The sequence below is a fragment of the Salvelinus sp. IW2-2015 genome, linkage group LG23, assembly GCF_002910315.2.
Source record: "Salvelinus sp. IW2-2015 linkage group LG23, ASM291031v2, whole genome shotgun sequence".
In the NCBI taxonomy this organism is placed as follows: domain Eukaryota; kingdom Metazoa; phylum Chordata; class Actinopteri; order Salmoniformes; family Salmonidae; genus Salvelinus; species Salvelinus sp. IW2-2015.
Window position 1 is genome coordinate 10,631,389 of NC_036863.1, and position 23,349 is coordinate 10,654,737.

The following is a 23,349-nucleotide window of genomic DNA, read 5'->3' on the forward strand; positions in this document are numbered from 1 at the left end:
ATAACCGTGCCTTTGCCACCCGTTTAATTCAACAGTAACAACAGAAGATGAGAAAGAACCCCAAGTACGTTACACTGACAGCAGATACATGTACTCTCTAAATATATATACTGTAGGTTTTAATCTGTACCACCACCTGTCCATAGGATAAATTGGTGACTGCTCAGTGGAGTTTCCAATATTGCTGCTGCGATTTAGATATGTCCCTCATGAGTGAAATGTAATTATCATTTGTTGTACAAAGGCCCATGTTTTCCCCCCACATCTCAGTCACTTACACACACAGACAAGGAAACTAATTTCACACTGCATAAGCTCAATGTAAATAGATGTACTGTACAGCGCACAAATGAGAACATTGGATGAGTGTGCTCGCATAAGCACTGTTCTTATATACACAATGTTGAGAACATGCTGGAACAGGAACCTTTTGAGAGCTCCTGCGGTCATACTGGGGATTGTATTGATTTTAATTTGCAACTGAATGAAGTGCTCAAAAGGAGGACAGAATCGTTCCAGATAATTAGCGAGCCCTCGAGGTGTTATGGGAGGTAGAGAGGGGCTCGCTGAGAAGAGGATGAAAGAACAATCTCTAACACAAGCTGTATAGTCCCTGTTTTTATGCGCAGTGTAATATATAACTTGCTATAACCATTCATAACACATCATCATGGTCTCCTATAACTGCCTGTATATGTGCATAATTGTTTTAAAGGCAAGAAGGCAGATGAAGTGTTATTGACACATATCACTATTTTATTTTATTTCAGCAGAAATAAAATACTTATTACTTAGAAAACTATTTTATCCAAATGGACTTACAGTACAGCGAGTGCATACATTTTTTGTATGTTAAACCCACAACCATGGCATTGCTAGCACTACACTTATACCAACTGGGCCACACAGAACTACTTGGTCTGTGAGGTTTCAAATGCTACAGGTAACTGCCAAAATAAAGGAAACACTTGAGTAAATGAGGGTTATGTTTCACTAAATTGGATCATTCCAATATATTGGTATCATTCCGCGGCGGAGGGATACATCCGAGGTGAGGATTTACAGATTTACTCCCGTGTACACCTGTGTCACGGCTGGTCCGCCCCTATATATAGACCCCATGGCCGCGACACACGTTCTCTTTCATTTTCTCGGCGGACGTCCGTATGGTTTGAGGTACAAACTTTCTGAAGTTTGCTTGGTAAGTCACTGGTAAGTGTAATATCTTGCGTGGAAGTATACTCCCTGGCTGTTTTCAGCTGGCCACATGGCCAGCCCCTTCTCTTGAGTGCTCCACTCGCTGCACACGGTTGATCTGTATCTTCCACCCGTGGTTTGTCATACTTGTGTTTCGTTAGCGTTACATTATGACTCTGTGTGCATCCATTAGTAGGGTGGCTCTTGCTGCCACAAACTGTAATTTACCTTACACAACTTGCCGACTGGCTTGTTCTATGTGTGTGTCTTGAGTTACTTAAACATGCTGCTCCCCGCGCCCTAGGCTGCTAATTACCCTGCAAGTTTTTTTTCTTGTTCTTTCCCCTACAGAGTGTAAGAGTATCATGGTGGGCTTTCCACTACGTTGATGTCACGAATCCCGCTTCCTGAGTCTGTGTTTGCCTGTGTTTCTGTCCTGGAGTGTGTTTCCGGTGTCCTGGAACGCACCCTGTCTGGTTGCCGGGCGAATTAGCTTGTTGGGAGATCGATGTTCACCCGCACCTGTATCCCATCAGTAATCTGCACACCTGTCCTGATCATCACCTCTCCCCTTCAAAAGCTCTGACCTGACATCCATTCCCTGCCGGATCGTTAGCCAAGAACACCATTCACCCGGAACCCATACCCCATCCCTGTCTGCTCGTCGCCAGTGTGTTGTTATCCATTGGATCTGCCTATCCACTCCCATCAACCCACCTCCGCTGTCCGCTCCTCCACCCGGAACTATCTACCTCCACGTTCTCATTGATTAATAAATACTCACCATCTTTTTACTCACCTTGTCCTGGTCTGCTTCTGGGTCCAATTCTGGTAAACCCTGACAGAACGATCCGGCCAGTGATGAACCCAGCGGACCTGGACTCCGTTTGCCATGCAATTACCCAGCAGGAGAAGATGTTGGGACAACACAACACGGCGCTACAKGAGATAGCGGGTTCAATCCGGAACTTATCGGATAGATTAACGAGTATCCAGGATCAGCTCAGGTTGCCGGCGGATCATCCACCACCTGTTTCACCCATATCACCTGCCGATTCGGGAGCGGGTTCCTTCCGTGAGCCCAAGGTTCCGACACCGGATAAGTACGAGGGAGATCTGGGAGGATGCCGTTCATTTCTTTTGCAGTGTGGGTTAGTTTTTGATCTGCAGCCCTACTCTTACGCCACAGATAAGGCTAGGATAGCTTTTGTTATTGAGCTGCTGCGTGGTAGAGCTCTGGAATGGGCTTCAGCRGTTTGGGAACGACGGGACACCTGCATGACGTCATACCAGGGTTTCACGGCAGAGATGAGAAAGKTTTTTGACCATCCAGTCCGAGGTAAGGACGCAGCTAAACGTTTGTTCTCTCTTCGCCAAGGAGCTCTCAGTGTGGCAGACTTTGTGATAGAATTCAGGACATTGGCTGTGGAGAGTGGTTGGAATGAGGAATCACTACAAGCGTTTTTTTACCAGGGGTTGTCGGAGCAACTCAAGGACGAGCTGATCTCCTATCCAGAGCCTAGTGACCTAGATAGTTTGGTCACCTTAGCTATTCGGGTAGATAATAGAGTCCGAGAGAGAAGGAGGGAGAAGAAGTTGGGTCCATCTAATCAATCTGAGACTCGGTTACCATTCGGGTCAGGAAATGGACCAGAATGGGTTGATCATTTTCCTTCACACGGGATAAGTGGAGGAGTTCTGCCGCCAGATCCTGAACCTATGCAAGTGGGGCGGTACGGGTTAACTAAGGACGAGCGCCAACGTAGCCGTGAGACCAACAGCTGCCTCTACTGTGGTAGTTCGGGACATTACATCTCCGTTTGTCTTCAGCGCCCGTTAAACTGCTCGGCTCGTTAAGTTTGGGAGGTTTGTTAGCGAGCCAGTTTCAACCTCTCAAGAGCCCTGTCAGACCTCGTTTTCCTGCTACCCTCATAAATAAGGATCAGAGTTTAGCGATTAACGCTTTCATCGATTCAGGTGCCGATGACAGCTTCATTGATGCCGACTTAGTGGAACAGCTGGGGCTTTCCAAGGAGCAATTACCGGAAGCCATTGAAGCAACCACTCTGAACGGRAGTGTTCTGGCACGGATCACTATGAGGACTGAACCGGTTAAGATGTTGTTGTCGGGGAATCATTCAGAGGTTATTTATTTTTTCATTTTGCCTTCCCCCCATGTACCTCTGGTTCTTGGATACCCCTGGCTAAGAGAACACAATCCTTCGTTCGATTGGGTGACTGGTAAGGTAACTAGTTGGAGCATTGAGTGCCATGCTAACTGCCTCAGGACTGCCTGTTCTCATGCTGTCCRCAGTCGGGTCAGTGAGTCTGCTCCTCCTGATTTGTCCCTGGTTCCTGAAACATATCACGAGTTGGGTGAGGTGTTCAGTAAGCAGAYAGCTCAGTCACTTCCTCCCCACCGACCTTATGATTGTACGATTAAGCTGTTCCCTGGAGCTGCCTTTCCCAAGGGACGGTTATACAGTATTTCTCGACCTGAGCGGGAAGCCCTGGAGACCTACATAAAGGAGTCTCTTGCTGCAGGTCTCATTCGTCCCTCGTCATCACCCCTGTGAGCTGGATTTTTTTTTGTGAGTAAGAAGGATGGCTCTCTTCGACCGTGTATTGATTATCGGGGGTTGAATGATATTACGGTCAAGAACAAGTACCCCTTGCCCTTGATGASCTCCGCTTTCGATTCTTTACAGGGTGCTACTGTGTTTACGAAGCTTGATCTACGCAATGCGTATCATCTGGTTCGGATCAAAGAGGGGGACGAGTGGTTGACTGGATTCAATACACCTATGGGACATTTCGAGTACCAGGTGATGCCGTTTGGACTTTCCAACGCTCCAGCAGTGTTCCAAAGTTTGGTGAATGACGTGCTGAGGGAWATGATCGGTCTGTTTGTGTTCGTTTACCTGGATGACATCCTGATTTTCTCCAAGGAGCTTTCCAGCCACATCCAGCATGTTAAGCAGGTCCTGCAGCGGTTATTGGAGAACCGTCTGTTTGTGAAGGCAGAGAAGTGTGATTTTCACGCCCACACTACATCCTTCCTCGGGTACATCATCTCCAGGGGTGAGATCAAGATGGACCAAGAGAAGGTTCTTAAACTTTGTCTAAGTACTCTAGTTAGAACTGGACGGACCACCCACTGTATTGTATTGGTTAGTTAGCTAGCTGTGCCAGCTCTTTATCTGCTATGATGAGAGAGTCCTGGGGGCTGGGTTATCAAAGCAGAGGCTCTCTCACTGGATCGTGGACATGATTACGACAGCGTACCGCCTGGCTGGCAGGCCAGCGTACCGCCTGGCTGGCAGATCTCCGCACACCTCAACACGAGGTGTGGCTGCGTCCTGGGCTCTACTTGGCTTCCTCTTGCACCTTTGCTAGGTGCTATCGGGAAAATGTGGCACCTCCCTCTGTGGTTGGTTCAGCAGTCCTGGGCGTTGCCTGCCCTTCCGGGGACTGTGCCAGGACCCCCCTTCCACATTGGCTGGCCAGGTCCCTCTAGCACTGACTAAATCTGGTACGGGTATACCAATATATTGGAGTGATCCAATATAGTGAAACATAACGAAGGTTACGTATGTAACCACGGTTATGTGAGCTATATGGATCACTCCAATCCTCTACTGTGCTAGAGGTGCCTAAAAGATGATGTAGAGAACGTGTGTCGTGGCCATGGGGTCTATATATAGGGGCGAACCCCAGCCGTGTCACTAGTGTACACGGGAGTAAATCTGTAAATCCTCACCTCGGGTGTATCCCTCCTCCGCCGGATGTATCCCTCCTCACCTTCAACCTATGGTGAAGCATTTCTATCCTGATGGGAGTGGTCTCTTCCAAGATGACAATGACCCCATCCACAGGGCATGAAAACTATGTCAGCTGTATGACATGGCCGTCTCAGTCACCAGATCTCAACCCAACCCAATGCCCTATTTAGACACTTTTATGTTGGTGTTTCCTTTATTTTGGCGGTTACCTGTACATGAGAAAACAAGGATCAACTTAACACTGGAATATCTCCAGTAGTCTCAGAGAGGAGGAATAGGTATAAAAATAGAATTAATAGAAAGGGGGTCTCCATTCAAGTCAATGATGGCATAATGGGTGGACTGCAGCCATTTTGAGTGTACCCTTGCCTAGGTCAAAATTATATAGGTTAAGACAACGTTGTCACAAATATTGGTCCCAATGTTGCAAAGAGTTATGGGATATTAGAATCTCGTTGTCCTAACCTTCCCATCTTCAACCTAGACCCATACCAGGAAGTAAAAGTTGGAAGTGTACCCTTCTATCTGTACTGTGATTGGTTGAGTCAACTCAACTGACATTACACAAAATACATTCCATTGCATGAGCCACATCAGTTAGCATCATTTGCATGAACATTCTACATTACCATGGCAATCCAGCATCAGTTGATAGAACATTCCCATGGAAAATTTGCATCACAGGTTTACCAGTCAAATTGCCATGGTTAGAGCTTCCAAGCCTGTTCTATTCATTCTATTTCTATGATAATATGGCTCTATTCAGTCATATGAAGTGTGCTGGCTGTCACTGGCAACGCGGCAAACACATCATTGTCGTCTGTTCATTTACAAAGTTCTCTGCAGAAACTGTTAGGAGAATTAGGTTCTCATGTTCTTTAACCAATTAAATTAAATTACTCAGTCTGCTATATCAGGATTTGTAGGACAATGATAGAAATAAAAACAGACAGAGGCCCAGTCTACAATAGTCAAATGTTTATTCACGGGATTGTTCTCCCTATCATTTCCTGTACATTGGTCTATATACCTCACATTTTGTCATAAATGTCCCTCCTCTCAGAAACAATGACAATATAGTTCACAAGTCTTCTTCTCATACATGGTCTGCCACCTGTTATACAATCTACTACAAGCCCAAGGTTTCTCCCCTCCCTGGGTGGGGAGACTTCCTTCCCTGTTATCACTTCCACAGTGGTCACAAGTTGTCTGCCACAGTTCCTTGCCTGCTAACAGTCCCTCTTTCTTATGGACAAACATTCTTCATCAGACAGGATATAATTCTGTTAGTTATAGTTTAATGTTAAATGTATACATCATTTAGTCATTATTCATAAAAATCCCATAACAGAAACGACCATACATCACTCCTGACACACAGAAGTATGAAATACCTCACTCACTCCCAGGGATGGCTAATTCTTGAAATTCCTTTTATCGCTATTGATCTAGGCAAACGGCCGGGAAACCAGGATACCAGGATTTGATTTGATTTGATTTGATTTGATTTGGGTTTGATTAAATAGCAGCCCACAGTCACTTCAACTCTACTGCTGCTGACTCTTTTTCAATGTCTCCCCATTTTTCCTTCTCCTATCTCTCTTTTGCCCTCTTCTGATTTTTCTCTCTCTTATAGCTGCTTTGTATCTTTTGATTGATCTGAATATGGTTGAATGCTTCTTATCCTCCTATCCTCCCATGCCAAAATCTGACCCTTAATATACTCATCTCTCTCTCTCTCTCGTTTACTCTTTCCTCTCTCTCTTGTTCTGTACTTTCAGGATTTCAGTGTGTGATGAGGACAAGTTCCGCCACAATGAGTTCATCGGAGAGACACGCATCCCCCTCAAGAAACTCAAGCCCAACCAGACCAAGAACTTCTACAACTGCTTGGAGAAACAGCTACCTGTAAGTTATCTCCAATTTGCCTTTTTCATCCTCCCCTTTGAATCCAAATGTAAGCATTTCCTACGGTAAATTGGTTATTTGGTCTCCACTGCTAAATTACAAACCTTGACATGTAAATGTTATGTTCTGTATGTACAGATAATTTGCCTAAATAGAAATCTTACCTAGTGTTGAAAGACATCAATACTGTATGTCTTCTGTTATTAATAAACAATGAGCCTTGAAACATCTCACATACAGCCCAAATCCTTAACTTCATGAAACAACCACAGTAATTTCAATGAAACACCACTTACTGAGGGGTCTGTTCAAGACTGCCTCTCTCCTCTAATTAATTAAGCAGGTTAACAGCATTAAAGGCCAGAGAGAATGACGGTCTCTCTTAATCCATAGAACAAGCAATTATATTTACCAAGGACTGAGCATGGATGCAGGAGGCATATGATTTACTCACAAGTGCTACTTACTTAGTGCACTGGAGGCTGTTATTGTCATCAAAATAGCTATTGTGTGGTTATTTTACGTTACTGTTGCTAGTCAAATATGGACAAGCTTCTTTCACATACAATAGCTCCACCTTAAATTTCAATTGAACTTGAGATCTACTAAATCGATCTTTCGTTTAGCTGCAAAATTTGATTCTGTAAACTTTCTGATAATGTGGGTTGCTGTTTCCAAGAACCTTAGTTTGTGAGCTTTAATTTTACGAATGAGCTGATTGATAGGGTAAATATTGATAGCTATTCAGAGCCCTTTCTTAATATTCACTCTTTTATCCAAGCATGTCGGTAAGATCTCCTAATTTCATCTGGTTTAGCGGCGCTCACAGAAATACTTTTCTCTTACCGTCAACGACACAATCTGCTCTGCATACTCAGAGAAGCCTTAGCCCAGCCTTTGACTGAACAGCATTGTCTTTTTCTCTGGCTTTCCAATGGGCAGCCTGTGGATTTCTGAGCTATGTGCTGCTGACACACACACACACACACACACACACACACACACACACACACACACACACACACACACACACACACACTCTCTTCCACTCATTCACTCATTCACTCACTCTTCTCATTCCTCAATTAGACTCTTCCCTTTATTGTTTAATTAAAAAGCACCTATATCTAGAGCTTTCTTTCTGGCTATCACCTCTGCTACCACAGCTTCTACTATGTATGGTGTGTGCGTATGCATGCGTGCGTGCTTGTGTGTGTACGTCACTGTTTTGTTTGTCAGTGTGTTGTGTGTGTGTGTGTGTTGTGTGTGTGTGTGTGTGTGTGTGTGTGTGTGTGTGTGTGTGTGTGTGTGTGTGTGGTTGTGTGTGTGTGTGTGTGTGTGTGTGTGTGTGTGTGTGTGTGTGTGTTTGTGTTGTGTGTGTGTGTGTGTGTGTGTGTGTGTGTGTGTGTGTGGTGTGTGTGTGTGTGTGTGTGGTGTGTGTGTGTGTGTGTGTGTGTGTGTGTGGTGTGTGCAGACCAGCTGGGCTCTTGCAGCCAGCCTCCCATCTGTATTCAGCTGCTTTGTAGCAATGCAAAGCACCCCAGCAGGGGATAGTTTAGAGAGGGTCTCAGTTAGGGTTGCACAATTAATCGAATTCACATTGAGATCGCAACAATGACATGCAATATCCATATATCATGCAATGTTTTGAAATGCCACTCAGTCACGCGTCGCGTCCTTTTTTTTATAAATGCTGAACAAAATTATGAAGGCAAAATGTAAAGTGTTGGTCCCATGTTTCATGAGCTGAAATGAAAGATCCCAGAAATGTTCCATATGCACAAAAATATTGCACAGGCATAAGCTACAGACAACAAACACAATTGCATTTTATCAATGGAAATTTGAATGTACAGAGATACCGTGACGAGATCCTGAGGCCCATTGTCATGCCATTCATCCGCCACCATTACCTCATGTTTTAGCATGATAATGCGCAGCTCCATGTCGCAAGGATCTGTACACAATTCTTGGAAGCTGAAAATGTCCCAGTTCTTCCATGGCCTGCATACTCACTAGACATGTCACCCATTGAGCATGTTTGGGATGCTCTGGATCGACATGTATGACAACATGTTCCAGTTCACATCAATATCCAGCAACTTCGTACAGCCATTGAAGAGAAGTGGGACAACATTCCAAAGGCCATAATCAACAGCCTGATCAACTCTATGCGAAGGAGATGTGTCGCTCTGCATGAGGCAAATGGTGGTCACTAGGGTTGAATATTGTCCCGGTATTTTACAAATGTTCCATCCCGAGAATAAATAAATGTTCTCCCTGGTAACCTGGTATTTCCCTCCAAAACCATAAGTGTCATTCAAAAGCATTATAAAGCATATAAATCTGCTTATGTCTGGATTTGATTATAGCTTTGATCGAAATTTAAGCCTGATGCTCCCTGAGCCTGATGAGCCATACATTTTATGAGCCCTACATTAAAGACATTTAATAAGCCTAAACTCAAAAAAGCCCAAATGATTGTGCCGTTATCTATATGATATAGGCTACTGCACATTACGCACGACAGAAAAACACAAAAGCCTTTTTTTGTGGGTGGCTAATTCTTCAAATAGCCACCCTTTGCCTTGATGACAACTTTGCACACTCTTGGCATTATCTCAACCTGCTTCATGAGGTAGTCACCTGGAATGCATTTCAATTAACAGGTGTGCCTTCATAAAAGTTAATTTGTGGAATTTCTTTCCTTCTTAATGCATTTGAGCCAATCAGTTGTGTTGTGACAAGGTAGGGTGGGTATACAGAAGATAGCCCTATTTGGTAAAAGACCAAGTCCATATTATGGCAAGAATGCTTCAAATAAGCAAAGAGAAATGACAGTTCATCATTACTTTAAGACATGAAGGTCAGTCAATAGGGAAAAGTTTAAGAACTTTGAAAGTTTCTTCAAGTGCAGTCGCAAAAACCATCAAGCGCTATGATGAAACTGTCTCTCATGAGGACTGCCACAGGAAAGGAAGACCCAGATTTACCTCTGCTGCTGAGGATAAGTTCATTTGAGTTACCAGCCTCAGAAATTGCAGCCCAAATAAATGCTTCACAGAATTCAAGTAACAGACACATCTCAACATCAACTGTTCAGAGGAGACTGTGTTAATCAGGCCTTCATGGTCGAATTGCTGCAAAGAAACCACTACTGAAGGACACCAACTAGAAAAAGAGACTTGCTTGGGCCAAGAAACACAAGCAATGGACATTAGACTGGTGGAAATTTGTCCTTTGGTCTGGTCCAAATTGGGGATTTTTGGTTCCAACCGCCGTGTCTTTGTGAGATGATGAAAGGAAAGGATGATCTCCACATGTGTATTTCCCATAAAGGAGGAGGTTTTATGGTGTGGGGTGCTTTGCTGGTGACACTGTCTGTGATTTATTTAGAATTCAAGGCACACTTAACCAGCATTCTGCAGTGATACGCCATCCCATCTGGTTTGGGCTTAGTGGGACTATCATTTGTTTTTCAACAGGACAATGACCCAACACACCTCCAGGCTGTGTATGGCCTATTTGACCAAGAAGGAAAGTGATGGAGTGCTGCATCAGATGACCTGGCCTCCACAATCCCCCGACAACCAAATTGAGATGGTTTAGGATGAGTCGGACCGCAGAAGGAAGGAAAAGCAGCCAACAAGTGCTCACATGTGAGAACTCCTTCAAGACTGTTGCAAAAGCATTCCAGGTGAAGCTGGTTGAGAGAATGCCAAGAGTGTGCTAAGCTGTCATCAAGGCTATTTGAAGAATCTCAAATATAAACTATTTTTGGATTTGTTTAACACTTTTTCGGTTACTACAAGATTCCATGTGTTATTTCATAGTTTTGCTGTCTTTACTATTATTCTACAATGTAGAAAATAGTAAAAATAAAGAAAAACCCTTGAATGAGTAGGTGTTCTAAAACTTTTGACCTGTAGTGTACCTTTCATAATATTTCTCCTGATGTTATTAGCGTATGTTAAGGGAATTAAATAATTCCTCTATGTACTCATTAATTAAAATCAATCCGTCTATTTCTAAGTATTTGTAAGATACTTATTAACATAAAATAGACAGGGTACAGTCTTATTAAAATTAGATAATAGTATTTATTCTCGGAGCACGCTCCCATTTAACCATAAACAACAGTTTATATACAAGATATGACATCATTGATTACAGAATAAATCTCCTCCTCTTGACCAAGATAAAACAGGTTCAAAAGTTCATTCCAACTCCCCAACTCCCCAACTCCTCTCCACATGACACACAATATAATTTATTAATTTATTACCACTTTAGCAGACAACTCAAGATAATGGAAGACCTAAAAAGTTACTCACTGCCTTATCTAAACATCTCAGGGCTAAGTTGGGTCAGTTCAACCATAGTTTAACGACCCTTTTTGCTTACTTTATAACCCACAGCACAAATCTCTCTAACTAAGTTGGAATGGTATTTTTATCCTCCTTGTTCATACTACCTAATCCCTTCCTTATGAATTAACATTATTAATTAGATATAATAATAATACCGTGCAGAGTTCAATTAGTTATAGTTTTATCTAAATGTAGACATTGTTTTAGTCATTATTCATAAAATTCCCAACACGTATCTCCTCTTTTGTTGTCCTTATCTTCATCATTCTAATGACATCCATGAATAATAAAGGAATATAATTAGATGCAGAATGCTTTCACATGCATAAACCATCATTAATTAGCTAAATATATGACTAATAATGCATTGAGTTAATTACCTGAAAGAGGTGGGCTAGGACATCTACTGTATATATAGGGCTATATATATAAATCTAGAACAGAATTATCTATTTTGGATGCAATTTGAATGGAGTTAATGGAGAGAGAGAAAGACTGCGAGAGAGTGGCATGAACTGATTTAAAGCAACGATATTTGAGTGATAGACTGTTTTAAAACTCTGCAGATGCAATAAAAATACAAAAATCTTTACAATAAAAAAATAAGGTGAACCCCAAAAGCCAGATGGAGATGGGTAAATTAGACGCGCATTCAGTCTTTATATTACTGTAGCATAGACTTTGCTGCAGCAAATGTAGGCCTTCCTGTCACAAGTAAAAAAGTTATGATGATGAGATGATAGGTCTACATGCATTGTGGACTATGCGCCATACTGAGATGGGCTGTCTGTCCCCACCCTGAGCGTTGATGATTCATCATGCAGAGGCTGTAGAGAAGCCAGATTTAGATATCGCATATAATTTAAGAGTTCCATTTCACGCCATGCTGTCATATACACAATGTATTATAATTTACCGGTTTCTCGCAGTTATTTATCCCAGGGAAAAGGGAGTGGTTTTGGGCTGTAAATCTCGGTATCTGGTCACACCAGATGGTCACACCAGATACTGACTAGCCCCTGCTTTAAAAAAAAGTATCTCTGACCAACAGATGCATATCTGTATTCCCAGTTATGTGAAATCCATAGATTAGAGTCTAATGAGAGTGGCTTGTTCACACAGCAGCCAATAGCAAACCTGGGACAGGCAGATACTTTCATAGCAGGAATCAACATAATGCATAGGCTATTACTGTTGACCAAGTAATGGTTTTAGAACAATCTACAGGAACGTTGTGTAGCAAAATCACAGAAAATTACAGACATAGTCCTCCTCAGTCACTCTGTGTGCTGAGTACCAACTGAGGGTAGTTTAGAGAGGGTCTCAGTCCTCCTCAGTCACTCTGTATGCTGAGTTCCAACTGAGGGTAGTTTAGAGAGGTTCTCCAGTCCTCCTCAGTCGCTCGGTATGTTGAGTACCATCTGCAGGTAGTTTAGAGATGGTCTCAGTCCTTCCTCCTCAGTCACTCTGTGTGCTGAGTACCAACTGACGTAGTTTAGAGAGGGTCTCAGTCCTCCTCAGTCACTCGGTATGCTGAGTACCAACTGAGGGTAGTTTAGAGAGGGTTTCAGCCCTTCTCAGTCACTCGGTATCCTGACTACCAACTGAGGGTAGTTTAGAGAGGGTCTCAGTCCTCCTCAGTCACTCGGTATACTGAGTACCAACTGAGGGTAGTTTAGAGAGAGTCTCAGTCCTCCTCAGTCACTCTGTGTGCTGAGTACCAACTAAGGGTAGTTTAGAGAGGGTTTCATCCCTTCTCAGTCACTCGGTATGCTGAGTACCAACTGAGGTAGTTTAGAGAGGGTCTCAGTCCTCCTCAGTCACTCTGTATGCTGAGTACCAACTGAGGGGTGTTTAGAGAGGGTCTCAGTCCTCTTCAGGCACCTTTATGTTGAGTTACCATACTGGAGGGCCTAGTTTAGAGAGGGTCTCAGTCCTCCTCAGTCACTCTGTATGCTGAGTACCAACTGAGGGTAGTTTAGAGAGGGTCTCAGTCCTCCTCAGTCACTCTTTATGCGGAGTACCAACTGAGGGTAGTTTAGAGAGGGTCTCAGTCCTCCTCAGTCACTCTGTGTGCGGAGTACCAACTGCTAAGCCCTCCCCTTCCCTTTGGTGTGTGCTTATCTGGCTCTCATTAACAGCACACACTTCTGGTGTGAAGATGGCCTCATAGCATTCAGTTCCTTGGTTGGCCCTTGTTTGTTGATGGTTGTCGTTGCTCTGTATTCAATGCTACAGGTCTTTTACAATCTAGTTTTTACTCAAGGGTACTCTCTCGTGGACAGACTACGTAACATAAATGGTATCGTAATGTCTGTCAAAAGACTGTGGGTTATGACGACTAATGAGAGACAGTTGTTCCTGCATGTAGGTTTTTTATCATTTGTTATTTGAACAAATCACGATTTAGCGGGTGTGTGCGTCTTTAGAAATTTAGAAGGGGAGGGGACATTTGGCCTATAGCCCAAAACCTTCAAAAGACAGGGGTGTGGAGCTACTGCCCTGCTTCTGCTCCTCACGCTAAGTGTCTTTTCTTAACATCTCCCCCGAAAACCTAATCTAGTTTCTAACGCAGTTATACAAGATTTTAGTTCTGGGTTCACAAATTTAACAAAAGTGATATATTTGATTCATTATCAAGGTTAGGGTTGCAAAATTTCACTTACTTTGCCAAAAATGTGCAGGTTTTTCAGAAATCCCAGTTCGGACATTCCCAAAAGCAGGAGGGAATAAGCAAGTATTCCAGAATCGTCCAACCAGGGTTTCTGGGAAACCTAGGAATTTTGGGAAAGTTACCAGAATGTTGATTCAGCTTAGCTCTGAAAGATGTGGTTTGACAATGACCAAGGTGTCGGCTACATGACAAACAGATCCCCCAAGGCTACATAGTTCTTACCTTGACCATACACTGGAAATTAAAATAAATCCCCTTCAATATTTGGGCTGAATTATTCATAGCCGTCCAAGACAACACCGACAAAAATTGGAGCTGAGACTTCTGTCCATGATTAATTCAACTGGGGTTGGCAGACACTTTTCCCCATCAAGCAGGGAAGAGAGTCCATGACATATTTGCTGCTCCAGTGTTTTTTGGGGCAGAATGTAGTATACTGCAGGGATCAGCACAAATCACAACAGAGGGATATCAGGGGAGAAAGCTGTTGACCAAAGCAAGTCAATACACTCCATCATTGCGCGGCCGTGCTGATCCGCTTGATGCCGTCAAAGGATGTTGATGTAGATGCGTAACCAGGGGCAACAGGACAGGGTTGATCAGAGAGTGGTCAGGTTGAATCAGGGGTAGTAGGGGAGGTGGCCCCTTGAACTCTACTGCAGCTGATCTGGGATCAGTTCTACGGGGCTGTACTTTGGATGGTGACAATCTGCTCAGAAGACATTTGTTGGTTCTCATGCCGTCTCTTGTTAGTCACAATATTGATGCTGGATGCTTTCTTCTACCTCAGCAATACAACACTTTGGGTATTTCCAGTATGTTTGTGAAACATTGTGCTATTAGGAACAATTACACACTTTTGCTTTAGATTCACAATATTGTGTGTTCCATGATGAATAATGTGACATATGTCAGGGCATTTCCACAGTAGAAGATATAAGAACCTCAGACAATATGACAATGCAGTGTGCATTCCATTTTATCTGTCCCCCTTACCAATGTTCAATTCTCTACTTCATGCTTTCTTTGTCTTTGTGTACTCTCTCTCTCTCTCTCCATTCATTGCCCTTACTCTTTGGTCTGCGTTTTGACTTGCTGTTTTTTTTTTCTCCCCCAACGATGATTCAGCTGGCCTTGAAAGTCTCTCAGTTTCAGCAGTTCATTTAATCTATTCAAATTCTCCACTGCACGGTTGTTTTCCCCATCGCTCATCTACCATGCTCTCTCACCGTTTGAACCAGGAGGGTGTTTGAGGGCGTCTCTGTGAAGCCCAGTGCAAACGTAAACGAGTAGTCACACAGCAGGGCGGGAATCATCAGACTCCTTCTGCACAGCAAATTAGTTAGTGTCATTAGCCCAGAGTTCTGGGCAAAGTGCATTTCCAATAAGGTGGACAGTGAATTGGCAAATTTGCACATCTTAGGTTTGGAATGTAATCGAGACTAATGGGCACATGGTATTAAAGTAACTGCGAAGAGTTGCGCTGTGGCTGTGCAGTCACTTGTGCCAAGTATGGACTTGGAGTGTCTTGCATGGAGATTGATTATAGGTGTAGTCTAAGAAGCACACAGCAATACTCACTTTGCAAAATCAAACTCCAAATCAAGTCACAACATTCGATTAGATTCCGAAACTGATCCATGACATTTGCATTTGGAGGAAAAGCCCATCTAAAAAGCCCTTACTCAAAACTTGGCCATCAATCCTAACTGTTGGAGTTACTATGTACATCCCACTCAGTCTCTTCCTCCAGTCTCCTCATGTAATGGGTTGCGGAAGTGAATATTAACCATTGTAACTTCTAAACTGTTGATCCAACTGTTGGACTTCAAGAAGATCCACTTTGCATCAAAATGTTCTGAATAATGATGGTGGTATAGGATAGAGTATATAATGTGACGTGTGTAAGACTATGTAGCTATCGAGCATGACACCTCCACTATCTACTCACTATGCTTATTACCTTTGACCCCTGACCCCTGTGTGTCCCCAATCCTTACCCCGCAGATCGACAAAACAGATGACAAGTCCCTGGAGGAGCGAGGGCGTATCATGATCTCCCTCAAGTATAGTTCCCAGAAGTCTGGCTTGATGGTGGGCATCGTCCGCTGTGCCCACCTCGCCGCCATGGACGCCAACGGCTTCTCAGATCCCTACGTCAAAACGTGAGTTTGTCACACATTCTCGAGATAGCACACGTCCCCAAACACACGCACTCCAGACCTCTAGTGGTACTGGATTGATGTTTGCTCATCATCCCTTAGGTCTGTCTGTATGGAATCAAGCTCTGGTTTATAACTTTTTCTCTGTTTTTATTAGGGGAACAAAAGTTCCCTCCATTCGGAAATGTTGTCTGATACAGTACTAGACCAATACATTTGATCCTAGTGTTGAAAAACATGATGCATCTCTACATCGCCTATCAGCCAATACCTCTTTTGAATATATGCAAAAATTCAGATTACCCTGCACTCACGAGGAAAATGATAACATCATTTACTTTGACATTTAGCCAAAGGATCTCGCTAAGCCTAGGGCGGGCAATCATTGCTATCAGACTAAAGCAAGATCCAAATTCACCACGGTGTATAAAGTCCCAGGAACAAAACAGCTAGCAGCAGTGCTAACATTTCAGCGGTGAATCTCCTGTGATTACTCCCCAACATGAAAGAGATGTACTACGCAAGAGGCCATCCTGAGGGTGGCAATTATGAAGGGGTGTTATTTTAATCACACCTGAACATTACTGTACTTCTTTCATCTCGCTGAATGGTGGAAGTGCAATACATTACACTGGCAAGAACTCCACAAAAACAACCCACTGGGCACAGACCTCAATTCAACGTCTATTCCACATTGGTTCAATGTAATTTCATTGAAATGACATGGAAACAGCGTTGATTCAACCAGTGTGTGCCAAGTGGGAAAGGAGGAAGACTCATCGAGAGAGGACAGCATTTCCAACCAGCGATGGAGAACCACTCCCCAAATCCTGAAAGACTCGCAGCCCAGATAATAGATTTACAGACTCTCTTTTATGAGGGCTAGAAGGAGGGTTGCATCCCAAATGTCTCCCTATTACACAACATAGGGAATAGGGTGCTATTTTAGATGCAGCGGAGGAGTATGCTCTGTTAAATAGAGAACAGCTGCAATGATTTTCCTGTCCTCCGACACCCAATGTCTATGTCATGGCTGTCTGGCTTCAGAAGGCTGCCGGACACTGAGTCGCTGCAACCCACTGTGTTGATGATAAGCTGGGCTTTTGTACTGGGCCAGTAGCTCTTTTGCACACACAGACACACACACACACACACACACACACACACCAGTTGACAGGGCAGTGGTCCCTCTGAGAGTTACACGTGGTCAAAGGAAACGTTTGATTGACAGGCTGGGTGAATGACAAGCGCACCCAGCATTTAACATTGCACATTGGTCAGAATAGAGACTCATAAATGCTTTAATATAGTCTGTGTTAAAGGGGTTTGGGCACTTTATTGGTTCTCTCAAAGGCCTTCTACATTTTCAGTGTCAACTTAGATTATAGAAACCCCTGTATCCCCTCTGACTCATTCTTTTGTCTTCGTTGGCATGCCAAGGCTGTGCTGGCGCCTTTATTGACTATGTATGGCCCAAACAGTGTTGAGTGACTGGCTTCTCTGCAGGATTTTATTTTTTCAAATGAATGAGCTCGACATCTACACACAATTAAAGCTTCAAACTAGCCATACTCCCCTTTGATTCTCAATTAAAACGAAGTGAAAAGTTGTGCAACGGTGAAATAATTTTAATGGCTGCTCTAAATACCCTAATAATGATCAATTAGACACCCAGGAGCAATGAGATGTGGAGATTATTGCACAATGTGAAATATTTGTATTTCATTTTGGGGAAACTAATCCTGTTCATGGTTCCATCACTTTGATAGCCCCAAAGCAAAGTCTTATAATTATCCCTGATTATTCAACTTTTTAATAGAATTATAAAGTTTTGCTCTAAAATTGTAAATTGTGTGGCCTGGCTGGTCTAGCGGTGATACCGCATGCTCCAGCACACATCGACAGTGTTAGTGTGGGTTTTAATTACACACGCTGCTTACGCCAAATCCTGACTCTGCCATCAGCATGCATTCGTCGGACCAGGCACTGTTTTTCCACTCCTCAATTGTCCATTGTTTTTGATCACGTGCCCACTGGAGCTGCTTCTTCTTGTTTTTAGCTGATAGGAGTGGAACCCGGTGTGGTCGTCTGCTGCAATAGACCATCCGTGACAAGGATCGACAAGTTGTGTGTTCCAAAATGCCGTTTTGTGGCCCGCCTGTTAGCTTGCAAGATTCTTGCCATTCTCTTTCGATCTCTCTCATCAACTAACCGTTTTCGCCCACAGGACTGCCGCTAACTGGATGATTTTTGTTTGTCGCACCATTCTTGGTAAACCCTAGACACTGCCATTCGTGAAGAGCCCAGGTGGGCAGCTGTTTCTGAGACAATGGATCAGGCGCGTCTGGCACCAATGATCATACCACACTCAAAGTCGCTTAGGTCACTCTTTTGTCCTTTCTAATGTTCAACCGAACAGTAACTGAATGCCTTAATGCCTGTCTGCCTGCTTTATATAGCAAGCCACGGCCACATGACTCATTGTCTGTAGGTGCGATCCATTTTCATGAACGGTGTGGTATACCCAATAAACTGACAACTGAGTGTATATCTATATAAAATCACAGTGCAATGCACTGCGGTAATCATTTATTTGCTATACTATTACCATGAAACAAGATTATTCAAGATTAAAATAAAATACCTACAGAGCAGCCTCCATAGGTATCCAGGAGCTTGGTCATTCATTTGTCACCTGAACATGAGCATATCCACGTATAGCACTTATAGGAATCGTAGATCGGCTAATTAATTGACTGGATTGTGGAGACCTGTGTTTTCTTGCCATGGGGCCTTGTAAATGGGATTCCCTCTGAACTTGAATGAGGTTTCTAGCAGCTAATGGAATTCCTCAGCCTGAAGAGCTAGCGGCTGCTATAGTCTGAAATAAGGTTCAGAGAAAATCTCTCTTTCCTGCCACAAGTGAGATCTGTATATTACTTTGGAAAGGGAGTAGAGGCATTTTATTTTACCCCATGTTCTTCCTCAGGCACTGTTGAGACCACTACATTTTTGACACTGTAGCCATTCTATAGGGCACAATTAGAGTTTGTAGGCCAGGATGACCTGTGTATGGGGCAAAAATTGTCCTATGTTATTTCATTAAAGCGTGAGATGTCGGCCGATATGGACTATGCAGTCGAGTTGGTTTGAGAAGAAAGCAGCTGGCTTTATAGCGAAAGCCTTACTACAGACAGAGTCAAGTACTGCAGTTCTACTGGACTCAGTGGGGAGCTCAATCAAACACCCTCGAGCTACAATTCCAGTCAAGCCCCACTACTCCACTCAGGGTTTGAATCACACATTGACTTTTGGGGGTGCCCAAAATCTATTTGGAGTTCCTGACTTCGAAATATTATGCATGTTTTTACTTAAACATTTATGGAGGTGTTGATTGTTATGGGGTGCCCAGCACTACTGTAATTCTAACCATGACTGATGCTCTCCAGACTCTAACCATGACTGTTGCTCTCCAGACTCTAACCATGACTGTTGCTCTCCAGACTCTAACCATGACTGTTGCTCTCCAGACTCNTCTAACCATGACTGTTGCTCTCCAGACTCTAACCATGACTGTTGCTCTCCAGACTCTAACCATGACTGTTGCTCTCCAGACTCTAACCATGACTGATGCTCTCCAGACTCTAACCATGACTGTTGCTCTCCAGACTCTAACCATGACTGTTGCTCTCCAGACTCCAGACTACTTCTATTCGGGAGCACTGCGAACATTTTAAATGTATTTCTGGAGATCAGAGCTTTCAGTTGGACCTAGGCTGTGTCCCAAATGGCACCCTATTCCCTATATAGTGCTCTTATGAAGTAGTGCACTATATGTAATGTGGGTTGCCATTTGGGATGCAATCCTAGTCTAGAGCCACCAACTACATGCTTCTGTATGTTAATACAATATGGTAATCAACCTTTCAACCCATAGACTGTCAGTCACTGTAGCAACAGCTTGCTTAGTGCTGGCCTCAGTATGCTGCCCACCATCAGGTTAAATATAATGCCACAGCAACCTCTGGTGGTAGAATTGGTATAACATCCAGTTTGATCAGGCTGAATTATTTAGACATTTTCTGTCTCATTCATTTTCATAAATACCTTTTCTCGTTCCTTTTAATATTGAAAATGTTATGTCCAATATGATATCGCTATATTTAAGTCAGTCATTCCTGCTGGACTACTTAGAGCTCAGAGAAGCAAGACGTTTCAACATTCTGTGTCCCTGGATGGAATCTCCTGACTGCCTGTCTATTATAGTGTACAGCACACCCATGAATCAACAGCAAACAACCGTAGACTGCAGAGAGACCTTTGCTGTCAATGAAGGTTACTGCTTTATGTCTTGTCTGCAGGTACCTGAAGCCTGACGAAAACAAAAAGTCAAAGCACAAGACTGCTGTGAAGAAGAAGACCCTCAACCCAGAGTTTAACGAGGTAAGGAAGGACTCACTCTCTCTTCCTCTCTTTTCGGTCTCTCTTTCAGGGCTGTCTTGTCTCTCTCAGACATCACAAATCCCTCCAATAATCCTTCCCATTTACGACTTGAGACTGAGGAGGAACCAGACATTTTCAGATAAAGCTTTATCAACTTACCTGTGACACAAATTTTTCAAATTTGTCTAATCATACCTAACTTTTTTCCAGAATGATATGAAAATCACAACTTTAATACTGACTCATTCTACATGTACTAATCTTACCATCACATCTCTTCTTACCATCAAATCTGGCACCTGTATCTCTCTGGGTGTCCTTATCACACACTAGTGACCATTTTTTACTAGAATGCGTTGGATAAAGAAGATTGTAATTATTTTATTGGATTTTACCATTTATCACAGCCATTAGCATGGCAAAGTAGCAAGTAGCAACAAATCTTAGGTTCGAAAGCCAGTTATCCGTTGATGATGTTTCAGGGCACAGAGGTGAGTTTCCATCCCCTCCAGCCGACTCAGCTATGATGCTCCGGGCCTCCTTCAGATCAGCCCTCTCTTAATTGTCATTGAGAAGCCAACTTGACTGTAGTAAAAGCTTGTTTCCCCCACCTCTCCTGAGCCTGCCTCTTCTTCTCTAAATGCCACACAACCACTCTACCATTAGTCTGTTATGCTGTTCAGAGCAGTGGGCTCCGGAGAGGCCCCGCTTTCATGCTCAGACCGCTGCCAAAGAGCTAGCTTACTGTAGCACTCGACTGCAGCATCAAGTGGCTCGCATCGGAGTGTTCAGCCATATCAGAGTGAATGGCGTCCTCCCAGACCACGCAAAGCCCGTGACTTGACATTTCCAATGACATTTCCTTTAGAACCCATTTCCATCCTGTTGCTTGTTGGCCTTTCGGCTCAATATTAGGCAACCTGGGCTTCCTGTGCATTAGGAAGGCATTTTGATTCAATAAGACGAACAGATAACTTTGAGTATTGTGGGATTGATAACTAAATGGATTCTCCTCTATCAGCATGATTATGTATGGTTATAGGCAGCAGTAATTAATTGTCATTGATAACATTGTTTAATACTTTTATACACATTTATACTTTTTTAAATATCTAACTATTTGACCTCCTAAAACAGCACTTTCATGGGTTTTCTTCAACATTCTAAAGCTCCCATTGTTGAAAACTCCCATGACTTTCAACATTCTATTCATTGTAAACAATGTGACTTTTCACGCAAATCAGCTACTTTGAACACTTTCCCAAAAAAGTACACAAAAATGTATAGTGTATGAAATCTTAGTCTACTTCTCTGCTATTCATATTGGAATAGAAATGTTGTCTACCAATCAAATTATAGCAATTCGGGAGAACATGAGAATGATTATGACACACAGCTCACCACAACCTACTAAAAAACGAACCCGCTATAACAACCCCCACACTCACTAACCAAACTACAATATTCATGGGTTGCATATTTTGTCACAATATTGTTTTGAACATTCTTTTGAGGACTGATGCCCAAATGAATGTTCTACTCAATGCTTTGTTAATTAGCACTGGTGAAGATTTCATCAAAACTTTGCTAGCTAATGGCAACATTTCCCTTTCTCTAAAGTAAATTTGACGACATCATAATGATGGCAAAGTTTTTCCTACTTATTATTTCCCTACTTTAGCACTGTCATCTTATTTCCATGCCCTGTTAAGAGTGACTGGGTATCAGTCATCAGCCAGGCACCAATATGGGCAGCTGCAGCATCCGTAGGACATTCATCACAGTGGCAACGACGCGACTGAGTGACGGAGGTGTAACCCGTGAATAGCTAACCCATAGCCTACCTATCTAAAACATTCACTATAAATATTACTACTGCAATGTACTGGTACTAGTACCTATGGGCTACTTACTACTACTTCCTAGTCTCCCACTGATGGCTACTATAAACTATTTATTTTTAAAAGTCCCTCCCTCTACTACAACAATTTTTCAACACTAACAAACTTCTTCCAATAGATGCACCATCATATTTCTCTCCCTAAATAACTTTTCTAATTCCTTATGAGTTAAAGTGTAGTAGTGTGATGAAATATGTGCTCTAACTGCACCACACTGCAAAGTAATAAGGTTAATATAGTATTCTATCAAAGTAATCAGACCAGATATTTGTATATATTTTTGACGATATTTCACTGCTTCACTTAACTAAAATAAAAATAGCTGAAGCAAGTCACACAATTTTACTTCATGTAAAATTATATTTCTAGTATTTAAATAAGATTCCTTTGATTATGTTTCTGGTGGAATCTTTTTGGGGAGATAACCTTGCTTTCTGTAAGAAGCTGTTTGGCATGTCAAGTTTTTACATTATTTAAATTTTATACTGACTTTTGTAGGAGTTCTTCTACGAAATCAAATACGCCGATCTCAGCAAGAAGACACTGGAGGTGACCGTCTGGGATTACGACATTGGCAAGTCCAACGATTTTATAGGTAAGCACTAAGCAGGCGTTACCAAGCGTAGTGACCAAAGCGTTGTGCGCAACTGCACACTGCCCTGCCATCCACACCAGTGACACTCCTGACCAGCCCGGGCTCCCCTGCCTCTCTGCACCTGGCACCTCTGTTTACAACACCTGTTCACCCACCAGAGGCCTCCATGTGTCCTGATACCTGCCCAGGGCCACAAACCTGGTTCTAAATGACAACAATAAACAACTGAGCTCTAAAGGAGCAAGCATGAAACACTGACCCCTGGTGCGTGCCAGCCAGGCTATCAGCCTTTCAGATTGTCATGCCAACATGTGGTT

The 23,349-nt window shown here is 43.0% G+C and overlaps 1 protein-coding gene across 1 annotated transcript in view; it reads left to right on the forward strand.

The window, feature by feature from the left end:
* The window catches only part of LOC111950595 (double C2-like domain-containing protein beta), a 179,288-nt gene that overhangs the window by 152,017 nt on the left and 3,922 nt on the right, over nt 1-23,349 (forward strand). Inside the window, 4 exon segments of the mRNA XM_023968298.2 lie at nt 6,761-6,887; nt 15,939-16,096; nt 20,455-20,536; nt 22,936-23,032. Coding sequence (XP_023824066.1) covers nt 6,761-6,887; nt 15,939-16,096; nt 20,455-20,536; nt 22,936-23,032 — 464 coding nt within the window.